Here is an 18831-nt window from a genome sequence, read left to right as displayed (position 1 = left end):
GACTCAAATAATTGAGGCTAAGGAAGGAATAGAGTATCTTCCATTGTCCCTTTTTTGTGGTGGCCTTGGGAGAAGGGTAGAGTAGTGGAGATCCCTCTTAGATCCTCAGGGGCTCTGGAGGAAGAATATAGAGACAAAAGAGTTCTCTCTCTTCCAGCAGGTAGAGGAAGGTGACTCTCTGAAATTTATCAGGTAACTATTAGCCAGCGGCTGATCTAAAGATGAAGCCTTCAAGCAGACCAGGTACACTAAAAATTCCAGCATCTTGGGCTATGCTTCTCATGAACACATTGCCTCAAGGTGTTGTTTAGTGGAGTCTGACCACACTTATTTCTTGTATCTGCCTTTGGCAGATAAGTGTAGGCCTCAGACTAGTAGGAAGTATATTTTTTTCAAGTCAGGCTGTGCGTTGAATTTATTTTGCACTTGTGTATGTCTCCAAAGTTGAGCCCATACTAATAACCGTATTGTTTCTGAATTATAGTAGTTCCTTTGAAGAAAAAAATAGGTCAACCAGCACTCCTCCCTTCAGAAAAATCGCAACCATAACAAAATGTGTGACATAAACAAAAATGTAGAGATGTGGGGGCTATACAATTTGTATTGCTTTTTTGTTGTGCAAGCCCTGTATAATACTGAAACAGAAGGCACAGAACAGTTCCTCTATTGTAGTGTGCACTGGAATGGGGAAGGGAAGGATTCATTCCCTGGAGGAACTCTCCAGCTTACAACATTGCTGCTTGATCTGCATAATGGGGTCTGGATTTGGGACTTATGCAATTCATATCTCTTTTCAGAGTTTAAGACCAGAAGATATCACCAGATCATCTGTGCTGACCTCCTGTACATCAGAGGCCACTACACAGCACCCAGCCACCCCTATGCCATGCCCAACAACCAAAATTAGATCGAAATAGTACAGTCCTCAGGAGCCTAAATTATTGTGTGGCACAGACCGAGAACAGAAAGGACTGAGGTGCACCAGTGCCTGAGGCTCTTGCACTAGCAAGGAGTTGAGTTAGTGAGATACATCCAGATGATCCTAGCAAGTGACCAATGCCCCCTGCTACAAAGGAAGACAAAAGTTCCCCAACATCCTGCCAATCTGACCTGTGGGAAAATTCCTTTGACCTAAATATGGCAATCCATTAAACCCTGAGCATATGAGCAAGGCCCATCAGTAAAGCACCTGAGAAAATTCTCAGTACCACCTCAGAGCACTAGCCTACTCCCTCCAGTGTCTCTTCTTCAGTCCAGGGCAATTTCTGATGCTTCAGAGGAGGAAGACTACAAAAAACCCAGAATACATCGTGTATGTGGGGGGGTGGGGAGGAGGAGGGAATTCCTTCCCCGGTGTCTGTAGGTGATCAGCTGAAGCATGAGATTTTCAGAACATAAAATATGGCTTATGCTTCTGATTTTTCAGTTTTAACCTATAAACACTGACAAAACCCACCCCAGTACAAAAATTTTGAAAAGGGGTTTATCCAGTCCCGGAAACACCTTGTATCTAAGGGCTTGTCTACACAGAGCAGTAATGCAGACGACAAGGGTGTGATTTCTAAAGCGCACTAACGTGTTGTACTTTAATTGGTCTGTTTAGACTCTGCTGGTGTGTACTAAAGGTTCCCTAATGCACTTTAATGTAGTTGTGTTTGAAACAGTACTACTGTAAAAGGAGTCTGTGTGGCACCTGTCTAGCTGGGTTGAGGCTCCTTGTGATGCCCAGTTACCACCACAGGGTTGGCTCAGTCCAGGCTCCAGACTCTTAGTCAGAGGTGGGCAAACTACGGCCCTTGGGCCACATCCAGCCCACGGGACCGTCCTGCCCAATCCCTGAGCTCCTGGCCCAGGATGCTAGCCCCCGGCTCCTCCCCCATTGTTTCCCCTCTCCCGCAGCCTCAGCTCACTGCTCTGCCGGCGCAATGCTTTGGGTGGTGGAGCAGCGAGCTCCTGGGGCAGCGCAGCTGCAGAGCCCGGCCTGACCTGATGCTCTGTGCTGTGCGGCGCGACTGCCTGTCTTGGTGCAGCTGCACCACCAGCCACCAGTGCTCCAGGCAGCGCAGTAAGGAGGCAGGGAGCGGGGGGGTTGGATAGAGGGCAGGGGAGTTCGGTGGAGGGGTGGTCAGGGTCCACGGGTGTAGATAGGGGTCAGAGAGCGGAGAACAGGGGGTTGAATGGGGGCAGGGGTCCCAGGGGGTCAGTCAGGAAGGAGGGGGGGCAGCGGGGGACAGTCAGGGGCAGGAGTTCTGGGGGAAGTCAGAGGACAGGGAAAAGAGGTGGTTGGATGTGGCAGGGGATGGGGTGAGGGGGCGTCAGGAAGGAGAGGGGGGGTTGGATGGTGCAGCAGGGGGCAGTCCAGGGGCAGTCAAGAAGAAGGGGTGGTTGGATGGGGCAGCAGGGGGCAGCTAGGGGCAGGGGGTCTGTGGGCAGTCAGGGAACAGGGTGGGGGTTGGATGGGGCAGGGGTCCTGGGGGGCCTGTCAGGGGGCGAGAAGCGGGGGGGCGTCAAATAGGGGGTGGGGCCCGGGCCGTGCCTGGCTGTTTGGGGAAGCACAGCCTCCTGTAACTGCCCCTCCATACAACTTCAGAAACCCAATGCGGCCCTCAGGCCAAAAAGTTTGCCCGCCCCTGCTCTTAGTCCTTGCAGTTGGCCACACCCTGGTGGGCCTGCTTACTTTGTTTACAGGTGTGGTGGGAAGGCAAAAGTTCAGAGAACAAGTCCCTCCCTGGGTAAGCAAAAAGGTCAGTGGCAGTACCTTACTTCAGGGATGCCTAGGTAACAGCTTTACTGGACTCATAGCAAGGTAGCCAAGTCGGTCTCTCACTGTCAGGCTTGCCCCGGGGCTTCCCCTTTGCCGACTGTAGCTTCCTCCTTTTAAAGCCCTCCTCCCTACCAACCTACCTTAGCGCACGGAGCCTCCATAACCCTTTCCCTGTCTGCTCAGCATTTATACATCCCATCACAACTATGTTAAAGTGCACTAGGGAACATTATAAAGAGATTATTCATAGAAAGTCCTGAATATTACATAGAACTCAACAATTGCTAAAAATAAATTGTGATAAATGAAATAACCCCTGAAAAACAGAAGCTGTAGACATGGCTTTAAGATTTCTTTTTTCACACTCAGGAAGACAGTACTGTATATTAGTTTATACTTGGTTCATGTTTGGAGGGTGTATTTTCTAACTGCAAGACTAGAAATATTCTTAAATGAAAAATAAGTTTCTGCAGAAATTGGTGGATGAGTCCCCACCCTCCAGTTTCTGGGAAAAGTTTAATTCTTGCTGTTGAGATATGGAGTAGAGGATTTGTTAAGCCATGCTTATATTATAGAAACACTAGTTTCAACAATTTCCATCCCAACATCAACCTCAGCTTGGACCAGTCCACACAAGAGATCCACTTCCTGGACACTACGGTGCTAATAAGCGATGGTCACATAAACCCTACCCTATACCGGAAACCTACTGACTGCTATTCCTACCTACATGCCTCCAGCTTTCACCCAGACCACACCACACGATCCATCGTCTACAGTCAAGCTCTACGATACAACCGCATTTACTCCAGCCCCTCAGACAGAGACAAACACCTACAACATCTCTATCAAGCATTCTTACAACTACAATACCCACCTGCTGAAGTGAAGAAACAAATTGACAGAGACAGAAGAGTACCCAGAAGTCACCTACTACAGGACAGGCCCAACAAAGAAAATAACAGAACGCCACTAGCCATCGCCTTCAGCCCCCAACTAAAACCTCTCCAACACATCATCAAGGATCTACAACCTATCCTGAAGGACAACCCATCACTCTCACGAATCTTGGGAGACAGGCCAGTCCGCGCCTACAGACAGCCCCCCAACCTGAAGCAAATACTCACCAGCAACCACACAACAGAACCACTAACCCAGGAACCTATCCTTGCAACAAAGCCCGTTGCCAGCTGTGTCCACATATCTATTCAGGGGACACCATCATAGGGCCTAATCACATCAGCCATGCTATCAGAGGCTCGTTCACCTGCACATCTACCAATGTGATATATGCCATCATGTGCCAGCAATACCTCTCTGCCATGTACATTGGTCAAACCGGACAGTCTCTACGTAAAAGAATAAATGGACACAAATCAGATGTCAAGAATTATAACATTCATAAACCAGTCGGAGAACACTTCAGTCTCTCTGGTCACTCAATTTCAGACCTAAAAGTCGCAATATTAGAACAAAAAGACTTCAAAAACAGACTCCAGCAAGAGCCTGCTGAATTGGAATTAATTTTCAAACTGGATACAATTAACTTAGGCTTGAATAGAGACTGGGAGTGGATGTGTCATTACACAAAGTAAAACTATTTCCTCATGTTTATTTCCCCCACCCCCCACTGCTCCTCGGACGTTCCTGTTAACTGCTTGAAATGGCCACCCTGATTATCACTACAAAAGGTTTTCTCTTCTCCGCTCTCCTGCTGGTAATAGCTCATCTTAAGTGATCACTCTCCTTACAGTGTGTATGATAACACTCATTTTTTCATGTTCTGTGTGTATATAAATCTCCTCACTGTATTTTCCACTGAATGCATCCCATGAAGTGAGCTGTAGCTCATGAAAGCTTATGCTCAAATAAATTGGTTAGTCTCCAAGGTGCCACTAGTACTCCTTTTAGCTTTTAGTAAGATACAAGTAGTGTCAGCAGCCTGCAGGCCAGAAGACTAATAGCCAAAATCAGATGTGGAATTGTAAACTATGTATTAGTTAATGGAGACTTGATATAAGTTACATGAGGAGAGGCTACTGTTGTGAAAAAAAGTAACTCTCCACCCCTCCACTCACACACATAGAATCATAGAATATCAGGGTTGGAAGGGACCTCAGGATGTCATCTAGTCCAACCCCCTGCTCAAAGCAGGACCAATCCCCAATTAAATCATCCCAGCCAGGGCTTTGTCAAGCCTGACCTTAAAAACTTCTAAGGAAGGAGATTCTACCACCTCCCTAGGTAACGCATTCCAGTGTTTCACCACCCTCCTAGTGAAAAAGTTTTTCCTAATATCCAACCTAAACCTCCCCCACTGCAACTTGAGACCATTACTCCTTGTCCTGTCCTCTTCTACCACTGAGAATAGTCTAGAACCATCCTCTCTGGAACCGCCTCTCAGGTAGTTGAAAGCAGCTATCAAATCCCCCCTCATTCTTCTCTTCTGCAGGCTAAACAATCCCAGTTCCCTCAGCCTCTCCTCATAAGTCATGTGTTCCAGACCCCTAATCATTTTTGTTGCCCTCCGCTGGACTCTCTCCAATTTATCCACATCCTTCTTGTAGTGTGGGGTCCAAAACTGGACACAGTACTCCAGATGAGGCCTCACCAATGTCGAATAGAGGGGAACGATCACGTCCCTCGATCTGCTCGCTGTGCCCCTACTTATACATCCCAAAATGCCATTGGCCTTCTTGGCAACAAGGGCACACTGCTGACTCATATCCAGCTTCTCGTCCACTGCCACCCGTAGGTCCTTTTCCGCAGAACTGCTGTCTAGCCATTCAGTCCCTAGTCTGTAGCTGTGCACTGGGTTCTTCCGTCCTAAGTGCAGGACCCTGCACTTATCCTTATTGAACCTCATCAGATTTCTTTTGGTCCAATCCTCCAATTTGTCTAGGTCCCTCTGTATCCTATCCCTGCCCTCCAGCGTGTCTACCACTCCTCCCAGTTTAGTATCATCCGCAAATTTGCTGAGAGTGCAATCCATACCATCCTCCAGATCATTTATGAAGATATTGAACAAAACCGGCCCCAGGACCGACCCCTGGGGCACTCCACTTGACACCGGCTGCCAACTAGACATGGAGCCATTGATCACTACCCGTTGAGCCCGACAATCTAGCCAACTTTCTACCCACCTTATAGTGCATTCATCCAGCCCATACTTCTTTAACTTGCTGACAAGAATACTGTGGGAGACCGTGTCAAAAGCGCTGCTAAAGTCAAGAAACAATACATCCACTGCTTTCCCTTCAACCACAGAACATCTTAAGTGTTTAACTACATTCCAACAGATGTGTGTCCTGATCGTGCAAAGAAGTCCACATATATGGACCCCTGTATCTGCATGAAGCATTTTTGAAGTAATGTACAGTGCCTTTTTTTAACAGTGTCAAGCACACTATTGGTGGTTAACTAATAAACTGAAAAAAAATTGTTTTTTGTCTGATCATGGTCTCTTTTATCCAATAAAAGTTTCTCCTTTTTTAATATATGTTTGTTTTGGTCATGTTCACAGTACTTCTATAACAAATTAAATGTCTTAACGTGAGTTACCCTTACAATGATACGAGAGCTCAGTGGTTACAAACTTCATAAAAGCATTAAGAAATGCATCTTAGTCACTTTGATATAGTTCGTGGTTATGTTCAGAAGTTTGGTGTGAGAATAGGAGTTAATGTATGGCATGAATTGTCAAGGTAGAACAAAGCCAACTTCCCTGTGTCCTTGGAAGCCTTCCAGTATTCCCTTCCCAACTTTCTGTGGGGTTCCATAGAGCTGTCCTATGTTCCCTTCTCCCTCTACATCCTATCTCTGGGTAGTGTCATCTACCTGAATTCAACTACCATCTCTATGATGACGACACTCAGATCTACCTCTCTTTTCCAGACTTGTCTCCGCTTGGCCTGTGTCTGACTCTCCTCATGGATGTCTCGCCATCAACTGAAGTTTAGTGTGGTTAAAACAGAGCTCCTAATCTTCCCCAAAGCCCTCCTCATTTCCTCCTTTCTTGATCACTGTGGATAACATCACCATCCTGCCTGTCACTCAGGCCCATAACCTGCATGTCATATTTGACCTTTTTAGGTCCTCAAATCCAGGTTATATCTGAATCTTGCAGATTCTTTCTGCATAACTTCTATAAGATATGACCTTTCTTATGCATCCATACTGCTAAAACTCTTGTGCAAGCTCTCATCATCTTGTGTCTTGATTACTGCAACTTTCTTCTCTTTGGGCTTGACCAATACAATCTTGCCCTTCTCATATCCATTCAGAATGGTGCTGCAAATTCATTTCCCTAGCCTATTACTTTAATTGTGATACCCCTTTGCATCTCTCCACTGGCTTCCTCTTCTCTGTTACATTAAAAATAAGCTGTTTATAAACACTTTCAAGGCCCATCACAGTCAATCCCCACCCTATCTATTATCTCATTTGGTATTGAGCTGTTGACTCCCACCTTCAATGTACATATGATGTCACCTCCATTGCTCACTTGTTAAGTTTTCAAACAGATACCTGTGTGCTTTCTCCCATGCTGCCCCTCACACTTGTGAGGCATTCCCCATAAACATCCTTAAAGCTATCTCTTTATCTGCCTTCAAATCCCTCCTTAAAACTCATTTGCTGGGATGCCTACAAAAAACTTGACGTCAGTTAGGCTGCTTGTGTACTGAGACCACTGTGTATCATGCTGACCAATATTGTTTCATTGTTTTCTTGTACTTCCCTGTCTGCATCCATCTGTTGTCTTTTATCTAATGCTAAGGCCAGATCTACACTGACAAGTTAGGTGACCCAGCTACATTGCTTAGGGGTGTGAAGAATCTGCACCCCTGAGCTATGTAGCTAAACCAACGAAACTCCTGATATATACAGCGCTGGGTTGATGAAAGAATCCTGTCAGGGAGGTGGATTAACTACAGCAAGGGGAGAATCCCTCCTATTGCTATAGTGAGTGTTGACTCTGAAGCGCCACAGTGGCACAACTGCTTCTGTAGCAGTTTAAGTGTACACATAGTCCTAGAGCAGTGCTTTAACATGGCTTGTATAGTCATGGCAGAGTGCTGGGAGAGAGCTCTCCCAGCACTCTTTTAAAAAAACACCTCCACGAGGGGTGTAGCTGCCAGCACTGGTGCACTGTCTACACTGGTGCTTTACAACTCTGAAACTTGCTGCGCTCAGGGGCATGTTTGTTTTTTTTCACACCCCCGAGCAAGAAAGTTGTAGTGCTGTAAAGTGCCAGTGTAGACAAGACCTTAGATTGTAAGTTCTCTGTCTTGTGCTAGATGCTGTACAAAATACAATGGGGATTTGTCCGTAACTAGGGCTCCTATGTGCTATGGTAATACAAATAAGTAATAATTTTCAATCAAGCTTCATCATTTTGACACTTACCTTGCTAGGAAAAAATGAATAAGTGGACTGGGTGCTCCTAAATTGATCTTCTGGGAGGTCTAAATATGAGGAGCTGACGCAGGATATCCAATAATAAATCAAAAAAGAACTGCATTGTTGACTGAATAATGCTAGCATTTTTATAAAGTCCCACCTCCGTTCCTGGTAAAATGCTTATGGAACTGTACAAGAACTTGAAATATAATCATCACAGAAATGAAAACAATTTAATTAGAACATTGGCAGTTTGACTATTTTTCCACGTCAGAGAATGCATTTATACTAAGATGATTTGTTGATGTTATCTTATAAATGTTTGAAAGTAGGAAATAAAGAAACCCATTTAATAAAAAATAGAACAATTTCTGTCTAGAGAAGCAGGCTTTGAATTTTTCCAACAATATTTTTGAATCCTTTGCAAAATAGCTCAGAATGTATTTAAACAATAGAATTTTAACTCTGAGATTATTTTGTTCCCTGTGCACAACAGGCAAAATTGTCATGTTTAAAATTTTAAGAATATTTTCAATGGGAGAAATTTTCATTTATATCTTGTAGCTGTAAATGCCTTTTTAAGAAGTGCTACTTAATTTCTGGCAAATAGTAAAAGTATATCCCCTCTTTCTCCCCCCCCCCCCCCCAAAAAAGTGGACTTACCAGAAACTAACTAAAATTTTTCTTCTTCTGGGTCATTGCCTTATTGCAGAGTCAAGATCATTCCATTGTTGATGATGATGATGTGGACCTGCAGTTTAACTAAAAATAGGATACTTGCATTTCAGGGTTAAAAAGTAGCTTGATATAGGTCAAAGTGATGACAGTGATTAAAGCAGTAACTCATTCTGAAACAGAACGTTGCTCACAGATGCTTTAGAAAGCTGTAACCTTGCAGAGGTATAAGTTCTTTGGGATAACAGTTTTACAGTGAATATGTAAAGGATTATACTTGGGACAGTGAATCAAAGGAGATGAAGAAAAATGTGAATATATGTGGTAAAAAGTTGGAGAGCCTCACTTGATGGACCAAATGCACATTGGAAAAAGAGGCCCTTTTGTTGGTTATGTCTTCCTTTCTTCTTAGTCTATTCCATAGATAGTTATAACTTCACAATATTTTCTTTTAGAGGTCCCCATCAAACTGAAACACATACAATATTCATAGTTCAAAAATTTCCTTTTTCTGCTAATGGCAGATGTTCTTCCCTGAGCCCTTGAACTTCATTAAATCTCTGTCAACACTAATAACAGTATACTTAGCCCTTTCTACCCATGGATCTCAAAATACTTGTAGTATCATTTCCATTTTGAAGTTGGGAAAATCGAGGCACAGAGAGGTTAAAGGCCTCATGAATTGCCCACTGAAGTAAATGAGACATTTTGATTTATTTCAGTGAAGTTAGGGCCTGAGCCAAAATATCCTATCCAAGTTTACACAGTGAGTCAGTAGCAGAGCTGAGAATAGACCCCAAAAGTGATTTTTTCCCCGTCGTCTTCTTTTCTTCAAAAGAGCTCAGCATTTGGCCTTACTTGGTCCCATTGAAGGCAGTGGTAAAACTACCATTGGTTTCACTGGGAACCAAGTTAGTCCAATACTGAGTGTCCAGTGCCCAATCCAATAGACCCCACTGTCTTTCTTCCGTGCTTTCTGTAATGGTGCTAAACATTGGTTGTGTCCTGTTTACAATAGCTGTCAGACTTTTTATTGCTCCAATTCAGCATGACCCACTGCTGATAAGTGCTGGAAGAAGTGAGTCAATTTCGTAGTGTAAATAGTATTCAGAGTGGCACCTCCCATCACTTGCATGGCATGTTAGCCCTTAATAATATTGTTGCCATTTTAATTTTTATTGACTGCCTCTAGTATTGATGGATTGCAGCACTACACATATTTGTTTCTCGGCTGGATCAGCAGTATTAGACCTCTAAATATTTCTTCCAGTTGGTTTAGTTCATTGTAATTAGTTCATGGTTGGTTTTTTTAACTAACAATTGTTGCTGGGACCTATGCTGCCTGACTACCTTGATAATAGCTTGCTATGATACATATATTATGTTGTCTTTAATAAGGTTAAAATAGTGGATAGTTTTAGTGTCCTTTAAAAATGTTTGATTTTTCTGTCCTATAGGTTATATATTTTTAGGCAGTGTGTTTGTCAAGGGTGAAAATGATACCAAGTGAAAAATTGCTTAGCCATGCTTGTTTGCTTTAAGAGGTGTGCTCTCCATATTCCTGAGCTCCTATTGCTATGAAAGAGAAACTGATACCAGGCAAAATATTGCTAATAAATTGTCCTGTAATTTTTTTAAGGCTGTGATATGCCTATTTTGTGCCACAGTGTACTTCATTGGTTTCCTTTATACATTCTTCAGTTTAGTTGGGATTACACAAGTTTACTTCATAGAGAGGAAACCACAACAGTTCCTACTGTGACAAGCTAAAAGAACTTTAACAAACAGAAGACAGGTTTATTCCTGTAAATACTGCAGTTAGAAAAGCAGGATATTTGTTAATACATCAAAATACAGGTACTTAATGCCTCTCATTAACTGCATTGTGCACCCAAGGAAGTTAATGAGATTTCTGATGCACAAAAATACACTATGCTTGCAGTACATTTGCAATTTAAGGAAAATAAAGGTTTGGAAGTGGAATTGCCAATCATTTAGAGCTCTTCCCTGTGGATGAATCAGCAGATTACATAAAGGATATGATATGATTAATAAATATATAAAGTAGCCCCTTCATTGTGACTCCAGGGCCAAACCTGCTGTTTTACCATTATAGCTGTTCAAATGGCTTCTCCCAAACTGTTTTGATCTTAAAACTAAACATTCTGTTTTTCAATGCTGCTTCTCCTGATTGGTTCCTCTGAAAATTCCATGACAGTCATGGGTGCCTCTCATAACATGATATGACACTTTTCCTTTGTCTTGTAATTTCTAATACATATTTTTAAAAAACGATATTAAAAGATTGGTAAGGTTGTGCATGTAAGCTTGACTCAGCCCCTTTGTGTATATGCATTCTGATACAGCCTTTAATTACAAGATCGTTGCAATTTCAGAGTAACTGCACTTGTATTCCCCCTCTGTGGTCCACCCAAGGCACCCACTTAAAAGTTTCTGGCTCCCCTGCTGTCTTGTCTCGTTGGCGGAGACCCATGTCTCTCTCTCCCTCTTGACCAGGGTTTTTCTAGGCTGTACAGTTCCCTGCTTACACTGTGTTATTCCCAGCAAGCCAGGTGGCCTAAACAGCCAGTGTCTGCACTGGGGGGCGATAAACTGTGTTATTGCCCACCGTAGTTTACTCACAACATTTTATAAGCAAGCACATTTACTCTTAAAGTAAAAGCATTACAGAGAAAACATATTAAAAAAATAAAAGAACCTACATGAATGATAATGAGCTTATCAGAGATCACCCCCAGCTCCAAAAAGGGATCTGGTAGGGATTCAGTCCTTCAGATCCCACATGGATTTTTCTGTGGTTGCATGTTCATAACAAGAACACATGAATAAGTCAGTTTCTTCTTTATATAGCTTCAATCTTTGATATTCAGATGCTAGGAACAGGTTCCCTCCTCAGGACGTAGCTTCAAAAGGTTGGGTTTGGAGGTAGGAATTTGAAATCACCTCCCTCTAGGTATTTAATAGGAAACCCACTTAACTTTGACTCAGAAGTTCCTTCTTGTTGGGCTCATTGTTTAAAATAGTCCTTTTGAAGCTTCCCAAGGTTTGTATTGACCATGTCTCCACCCCACCCCCTGAACCTCCCCAGAAGTTACCTCCAATCCTGCAGTAACACATAAACTTTGCATTCAATGCAATAGACTTCATAAGGTTTCTCAAAGATATTGTGGGAAACTGAACTATTTATCACAGTGATCAAATGCTATTTTTCCACAGAATGCTATCCTCATCCTCACTTAATCAGTAGCTATTTAATATTTTTTTTTCTTCTCATTCAGTGTGTGGTCATGCATTATTTACTGCCCACCGTTATTTACTACCCTTTATCCAAACTCTGCCCTAGATACAGAATTATTAATTTCTTCATGGGATTTTCTGTAGTAGTCTCATAATATTGTGGGAGTTGGCAATGCTATGGATAAAGGGCACTAGCTACTAGGACTAATATATAATGCAGGGATCGGCAACCTTTGGCACGCGGCGCATCAGGGAAATCTGCCAGTGGGCCGGACGATTTGTTTACCTGCAGCATCCGCAAGTTCGGCCGATTGCAGCTTCCACAGGCCGCAGTTCACTGTTCCAGGCCAATGGGGGCTGTGGGAAGCGGCGTGGGCTGAGGGATGTGCTGGCCACCACTTTCCCGTAGCCCTCATTGGCCTGGAACAGCGAACCATAGCCAGTGGGAGCTGCGATCAGCCGAACCTGCGGACGCTGCAGGTAAACAAACCGTCCCGGCCCACCGGCAGATTTCCCTGACGGGCCACATACCAAAGGTTGCTGATCCCTGATATAATGTTTAGTGGCAAAAAAACCCCTACATTAACCCAAAGTTAAGGTTGCTGGGTGGTCTCCCTGCAGAAAGTTGAGGTGAGCAAAACCAGAAAATGCAGTTAAATTTGTCCATGTAATTAATTCTGCCCTCTTTCAGCAGTATCTCAATATGCCCCTTTACCGCACATACCTTTATTCTTCCAGCCCCACAGTTGCTGAAATGTACAAGCTCTTCATCTCTTTTTAAAATCCATTCACTCTCATCCCCAGGGTCGGGCATTGTGGGACAGTTTCTGCAGCCACAGTCAATGTCAGCAACTCAGTGTGTTACAGCGACACTGCATCGATTAACTACATCAACTTAAGCGCTACGCCTCTAGCGGAGGTGGAGTTAAGTCAGTGTAGTGGACAAGTTACATTGGTGGGAGCTACATTTCAGTGTAGATGCTTACAGAGTTAGGTCCGTGTAAGCTGTGTTACATTGTCCAAACTCTGTAGTGTAGACCAGGCCTACATATTGGAGGAAATAATTGGGCCTGCTTGGTAAAGGTGTGTTTTTGATTTGATGACATTCGTGAATTACTTTGAGCTGTGTGATAGACCTGTGATTATGATAAGATAAGATCTACGTTTTGCACCTTCTGTGTGTGAGCAAAGGAGAGAGGACACAATATGCAGCATTTTAATGCAGAATCGTGTAGGTTATGTTAGTAGCAGGGCACAGGGCTTTTATTACAAAGGCCACTGTAAGATGGAATATGAGAGGATTCTAGTGCTTTAAGTGAAAGTGTAGTTGTAGAAGGTGTCCTGGGAGTTGTGTAAAGTGTAAGAGTTGTTGTCATAAATATAAAGGGAAGGGTAAACCCCTTTGAAATCCCTCCTGGCCAGGGGAAAGCTCCTCTCACCTGTAAAGGGTTAAGAAGCTAAAGGTAACCTCGCTGGCACCTGACCAAAATGACCAATGAGGAGACAAGATACTTTCAAAAGCTGGGAGGAGGGAGAGAAACAAAGGGTCTGTGTCTGTCTGTATGCTGCTCTTGCCAGGGACACAACAGGAATGGAGTCTTAGAACTTTTAGTAAGTAATCTAGCTAGGTATGTGTTAGATTATGATTTCTTTAAATGGCTGAGAAAAGAATTGTGCTGAATAGAATAACTATTTCTGTCTGTGTATCTTTTTTGTAACTTAAGGTTTTGCCTAGAGGGGTTCTCTATGTTTTTGAATCTAATTACCCTGTAAGATATCTACCATCCTGATTTTACAGGGGGAATTTCTTTATTTCTATTTACTTCTATTTTTTATTAAAAGTCTTCTTGTAAAACACTGAATGCTTTTTCATTGTTCTCAGATCCAAGGGTTTGGGTCTGTGGTCACCTATGCAAATTGGTGAGGCTTTTTATCCAACATTTCCCAGGAAAGGCGGGGTGCAAGTGTTGGGAGGATTGTTCATTGTTCTTAAGATCCAAGGGTCTGGATCTGTAGTCACCTAGGCAAATTGGTGAGGCTTTTTACCAAACCTTGTCCAGGAAGTGGGGTGCAAGGTTTTGGGAAGTATTTTGGGGGGAAGGACGCGTCCAAACAGCTCTTCCCCAGTAACCAGTATTAGTTTGGTGGTGGTAGCGGCCAGTCCAAGGTGTAATATTTTGTACCTTGGGGAAGTTTTGACCTAAGCTGGTAAAGATAAGCTTAGGAGGTTTTTCATGCAGGTCCCCACATCTGTACCCTAGAGTTCAGAGTGGGGGAGGAACCGTGACATGGTGGCACAGCGGTGGGATTAACCTGAAATCATTTTGAGATCCAGTTGAGATTTTTTGAACTAGAAATACAGATTTTAAAAAGGAATTTTTAGGAAGTCCAGGAAGCAGCTTTGAAACTGAAAGCAGCTTGGTTTCTCTCTGCTTTGTGGCCAAGCAGAGACAAAAGGGGATTATCTTGTGAATTGCAGGTTTTCTTTGCCTGGAGGCAGGGTACTTAACTCCTGCAGGGAAATTCACAGTCTTCCAACCCAGAGGTTTTTTTTTTCTTTTCTTCCTAAAAGTAAATAGGGGGTGTGTGCTCTACCCATTTGCCTGGAGACAAAAGTGGCAGGGGTTTTTTTTTAGGATTTTGATTTTTTTTTTGTTTTACAAGGAGCACAGGTTTGAAAAGAAATTTTTTTTTCTTTGGGCTGGGTAAACAGGTTTTCAAGTAGTTGGAGGTTTTTTACTTTAATTTGGGCCCAGAGCAGAGACAAGGGAATTGTCTTTTTCTGTAGGCTGACAATCACTATCAGAGAATAGGTATTCTATTCCAGCACAGCAAAATTTTACAGCCAAGTTTTGTTTGTTTATTTCTAAACCTCGGGTGTAAAGTTAGTTAAAAACAGAGAGGTTAGAATGGCCAAATCCTCGGCTCGACTACAGCTGGAATTAGCCAAATTTCAGGCTGAGGAAAAACAAAGGGAACATGAAAGACAGATAGAACTCATGCGGCTGGAGAAGGAGGTACAGGAGGCTGCCCACAAGAGGGAAATGGAGGCAAGGAAGCATGTGGAGGAGATGGAGAGGATAAAGGCCCAGCAGAATATACCAACAAACCCTAGCAATCCTTCTCCAGGTACCACTTCCCATCCCAGAAAGTTCCCCACCTACAAGGCAGGTGATGATACTGAGGCCTTCTTAGAAAACTTCGAAAGGGCCTGCCTTGGGTACAACATCTCTACTGACCAATACATGGTAGAGCTGAGGCCGCAGCTCAGTGGACCCTTAGCTGAGGTGGCAGCTGAAATGCCTAAAGAACATATGAACAAGTATGAACTGTTTAAATCCAAGGCGAGAGTCAGAATGGGGATAACACCCGAGCAGTCTCGTCGGAGGTTCCGAGCCCTAAGGTGGAAACCAGACATGTCATTTACCCGACATGCCTACCACATTGTGAAACATTGGGATGCCTGGGTATCAGGAGCAAGTGTTGAATCTCCAGTAAATTTGCCCTTCCTAATGCAAATGGAACAATTCTTAGAGGGTGTTCCTGAGGAAATAGAAAGATACATCCTAGATGGGAAACCCAAAACTGTAATCGAGGCAGGAGAGATTGGAGCCAGATGGGTGGAGGTGGCAGAGAAGAAGAAAACTGGTCGCAGTTGGAGCGGAGACCAGAAGGGACCACCCCAGACCACACCCTATTACCGGGGGCCGCCCAAAGCCCCACCTACCTCCCAAAGAACCCTCCAGACCCCTTATCGTCCCACCACCCCGTTCTCCAGCAACCCACCTCGCCCCGGTGACCCGTCAGCTGGACGATGTTTTAAATGTAACGAGCTGGGGCATGTAAAGGCCAACTGCCCCAAGAACCCCAACAGATTACAGTTCATTGCACCGGAATCACACCAGAGGTCCACAGGCCCAGATACCTCCCAGATACCCTTGGAGCGGAGGGAAACTGTGAGTGTGGGCAGGAAGAAGGTCACCGCGTGGAGGGACACCGGAGCACAAGTGTCAGCTATCCATGCTTCCTTAGTGGACCCCAATTTAATCAACCCAGAGATCCAAGTGACGATTCAACCCTTCAAGTCCAACTCTTTCAATTTGCCTACAGCCAAGTTGCCTATCCAGTACAAGGGCTGGTCAGGAATGTGGACTTTTGCAGTCTATGATGATTATCCCATCCCCATGCTGTTGGGGGAAGACTTGGCCAATCATGTGAAGCAGGCCAAGAGGGTGGGAATGGTCACCCGCAGCCAGGCTAAACAAGCCGTGAGGCCTAGCTCTGTTCCGGAAACTTCTATCAGGGCCCGGTCAGAGGTGATGGACCCGGACCCCAGGCCAATGTCTGCAACAGCAGTAGTGGATCCAGTCCCAGAGACCCAGACGGAACCAGTCCCAGAACCGGAACCAGCCAAACAACCAACACCAGACCCCGTGCCAGCACTGAATCCAGTACTTGCAACCTCAACACCAGAGGGCCCCACCGAACCTGAACTGGCAGCAGCCGATAACCCTACACAAGAGGCTCAGCCGGAGCCTGAATCCCAACATAGTGCACCAGCGGAGAGCGGTTCACAGTCAACAGAAACAGCTCCATCCCCTATATCGCTTCCAGAGGGACCAAGCCTATGTCCCCAATCCAATGAGGAACTGATGTCTCCAGCATCAAGGGAACAGTTCCAGACCGAACAGGAAGCAGATGAAAGCCTCCAGAGAGCGTGGACGGCGGCACAGAGCAACCCACCGCCTCTCAGCTCTTCTAATCGATCCAGGTTTGTTGTAGAAAGAGGACTTTTATACAAGGAAACTCTTTCTGGGGGACACCAGGAAGACTGGCATCCTCAGAGACAGTTGGTAGTTCCAACTAAATACCGGGCCAAGCTCTTGAGCTTAGCCCATGATCACCCTAGTGGCCATGCTGGGGTGAACAGGACCAAAGACCGTTTGGGGGGGTCATTCCACTGGGAGGGAATGGGCAAGGATGTTTCTACCTATGTCCAGTCTTGTGAGGTGTGCCAAAGAGTGGGAAAACCCCAAGACCAGGTCAAAGCTCCTCTCCAGCCACTCCCCATCATTGAAGTTCCATTTCAGCGAGTAGCTGTGGATATTCTGGGTCCTTTTCCGAAAAAGACACCCAGAGGAAAGCAGTACATACTGACTTTCATGGATTTTGCCACCCGATGGCCGGAAGCAGTAGCTCTAAGCAACACCAGGGCTAAAAGTGTGTGCCAGGCACTAGCAGACATTTTTGCCAGGGTAGGTTGGCCCTCCGACATCCTCACAGATGCAGGGACTAATTTCCTGGCAGGAACTATGAAAAACCTTTGGGAAGCTCATGGGGTAAATCACTTGGTTGCCACTCCTTACCATCATCAAACAAATGGCATGGTGGAGAAGTTTAATGGAACTTTGGGGGCCATGATACGTAAATTCGTAAATGAGCACTCCAATGATTGGGACCTAGTATTGCAGCAGTTGCTCTTTGCCTACAGAGCTGTACCACATCCCAGTTTAGGGTTTTCCCCATTTGAACTTGTATATGGCCGTGAGGTTAAGGGGCCATTGCAGTTGGTGAAGCAGCAATGGGAGGGATTTACACCTTCTCCAGGAACTAACATTCTGGACTTTGTAACCAACCTACAAAACACCCTCCGAACCTCTTTAGCCCTTGCTAGAGAAAACTTACAGGATGCTCAAAAAGAGCAAAAAGCCTGGTATGATAAACATGCCAGAGAGCGTTCCTTCAAAGTAGGAGACCAGGTCATGGTCTTAAAGGCGCTCCAGGCCCATAAAATGGAAGCATCGTGGGAAGGGCCATTCACGGTCCAGGAGCGCCTGGGAGCCGTTAATTATCTCATAGCATTCCCCACCTCCAACCGAAAGCCTAAGGTGTACCATATTAATTCTCTAAAGCCCTTTTATTCCAGAGAATTAAAGGTTTGTCAGTTTACAGCCCAGGGAGGAGACGACGCTGAGTGGCCTGAAGGTGTCTACTACGAAGGGAAATGTGCTGGTGGTGTGGAAGAGGTGAACCTCTCCATGACCCTTGGGCGTATGCAGCGACAGCAGATCCAGGAGCTGTGCACTAGCTACGCGCCAACGTTCTCAGCCACCCCAGGACTGACTGAACAGGCATACCACTCCATTGACACAGGTAATGCTCACCCAATTAGGGTCCAACCTTACCGGGTGTCTCCTCAAGCTAAAACTGCTATAGAACGGGAGATCCAGGATATGTTACAGATGGGTGTAATCCGCCCCTCTGAAAGTGCATGGGCATCTCCAGTGGTTCTAGTTCCCAAACCAGATGGGGAAATACGTTTTTGCGTGGACTACCGTAAGCTAAATGCTGTAACTCGCCCAGACAACTATCCCATGCCACGCACAGATGAACTATTAGAGAAACTGGGACGGGCCCAGTTCATCTCTACCTTGGACTTAACCAAGGGGTACTGGCAGGTACCGCTAGATGAATCTGCCAAGGAAAGGTCAGCCTTCATCACACATCTCAGGCTGTATGAATTTAATGTACTCCCTTTCGGGCTGCGAAATGCACCCGCCACTTTCCAAAGACTTGTAGATGGTCTCCTAGCGGGATTAGGAGAATATGCAGTCGCCTACCTTGACGATGTGGCCATATTTTCGGATTCCTGGGCAGACCACCTGGAACATCTACAAAAAGTCCTTGAGCGCATAAGGGAGGCAGGACTAACTGTTAAGGCTAAGAAGTGTCAA

General features: G+C 44.9%; 1 protein-coding gene across 6 annotated transcripts in view; it reads left to right on the top strand.

Moving 5' to 3' along the window:
• GOPC (golgi associated PDZ and coiled-coil motif containing) overlaps positions 1-18831 on the top strand; it is a 66633-nt gene that overhangs the window by 8153 nt on the left and 39649 nt on the right. For 2 of the 6 annotated variants that reach the window (XM_073337142.1, XM_073337141.1), the window contains exon 1: positions 15392-18250. The exons of 2 other annotated variants lie outside the window; for them this stretch is intronic. In XM_073337142.1, the coding sequence (XP_073193243.1) occupies positions 15397-18250 (2854 nt within the window). In that variant the 5' untranslated portion in view covers positions 15392-15396. Of the gene's footprint in view, positions 1-2528; positions 4482-15391; positions 18251-18831 lie in introns of those variants that run through there. 2 more of the 6 variants (XM_073337146.1, XM_073337147.1) reach the window with 2 other exon arrangements.

Source organism: Lepidochelys kempii, chromosome 3, assembly GCF_965140265.1.
Source record: "Lepidochelys kempii isolate rLepKem1 chromosome 3, rLepKem1.hap2, whole genome shotgun sequence".
NCBI lineage: Eukaryota > Metazoa > Chordata > Testudines > Cheloniidae > Lepidochelys > Lepidochelys kempii.
The sequence above is the reverse complement of the archived record's forward strand: the minus strand, read 5'-3'. Positions and strand labels throughout refer to the sequence as shown.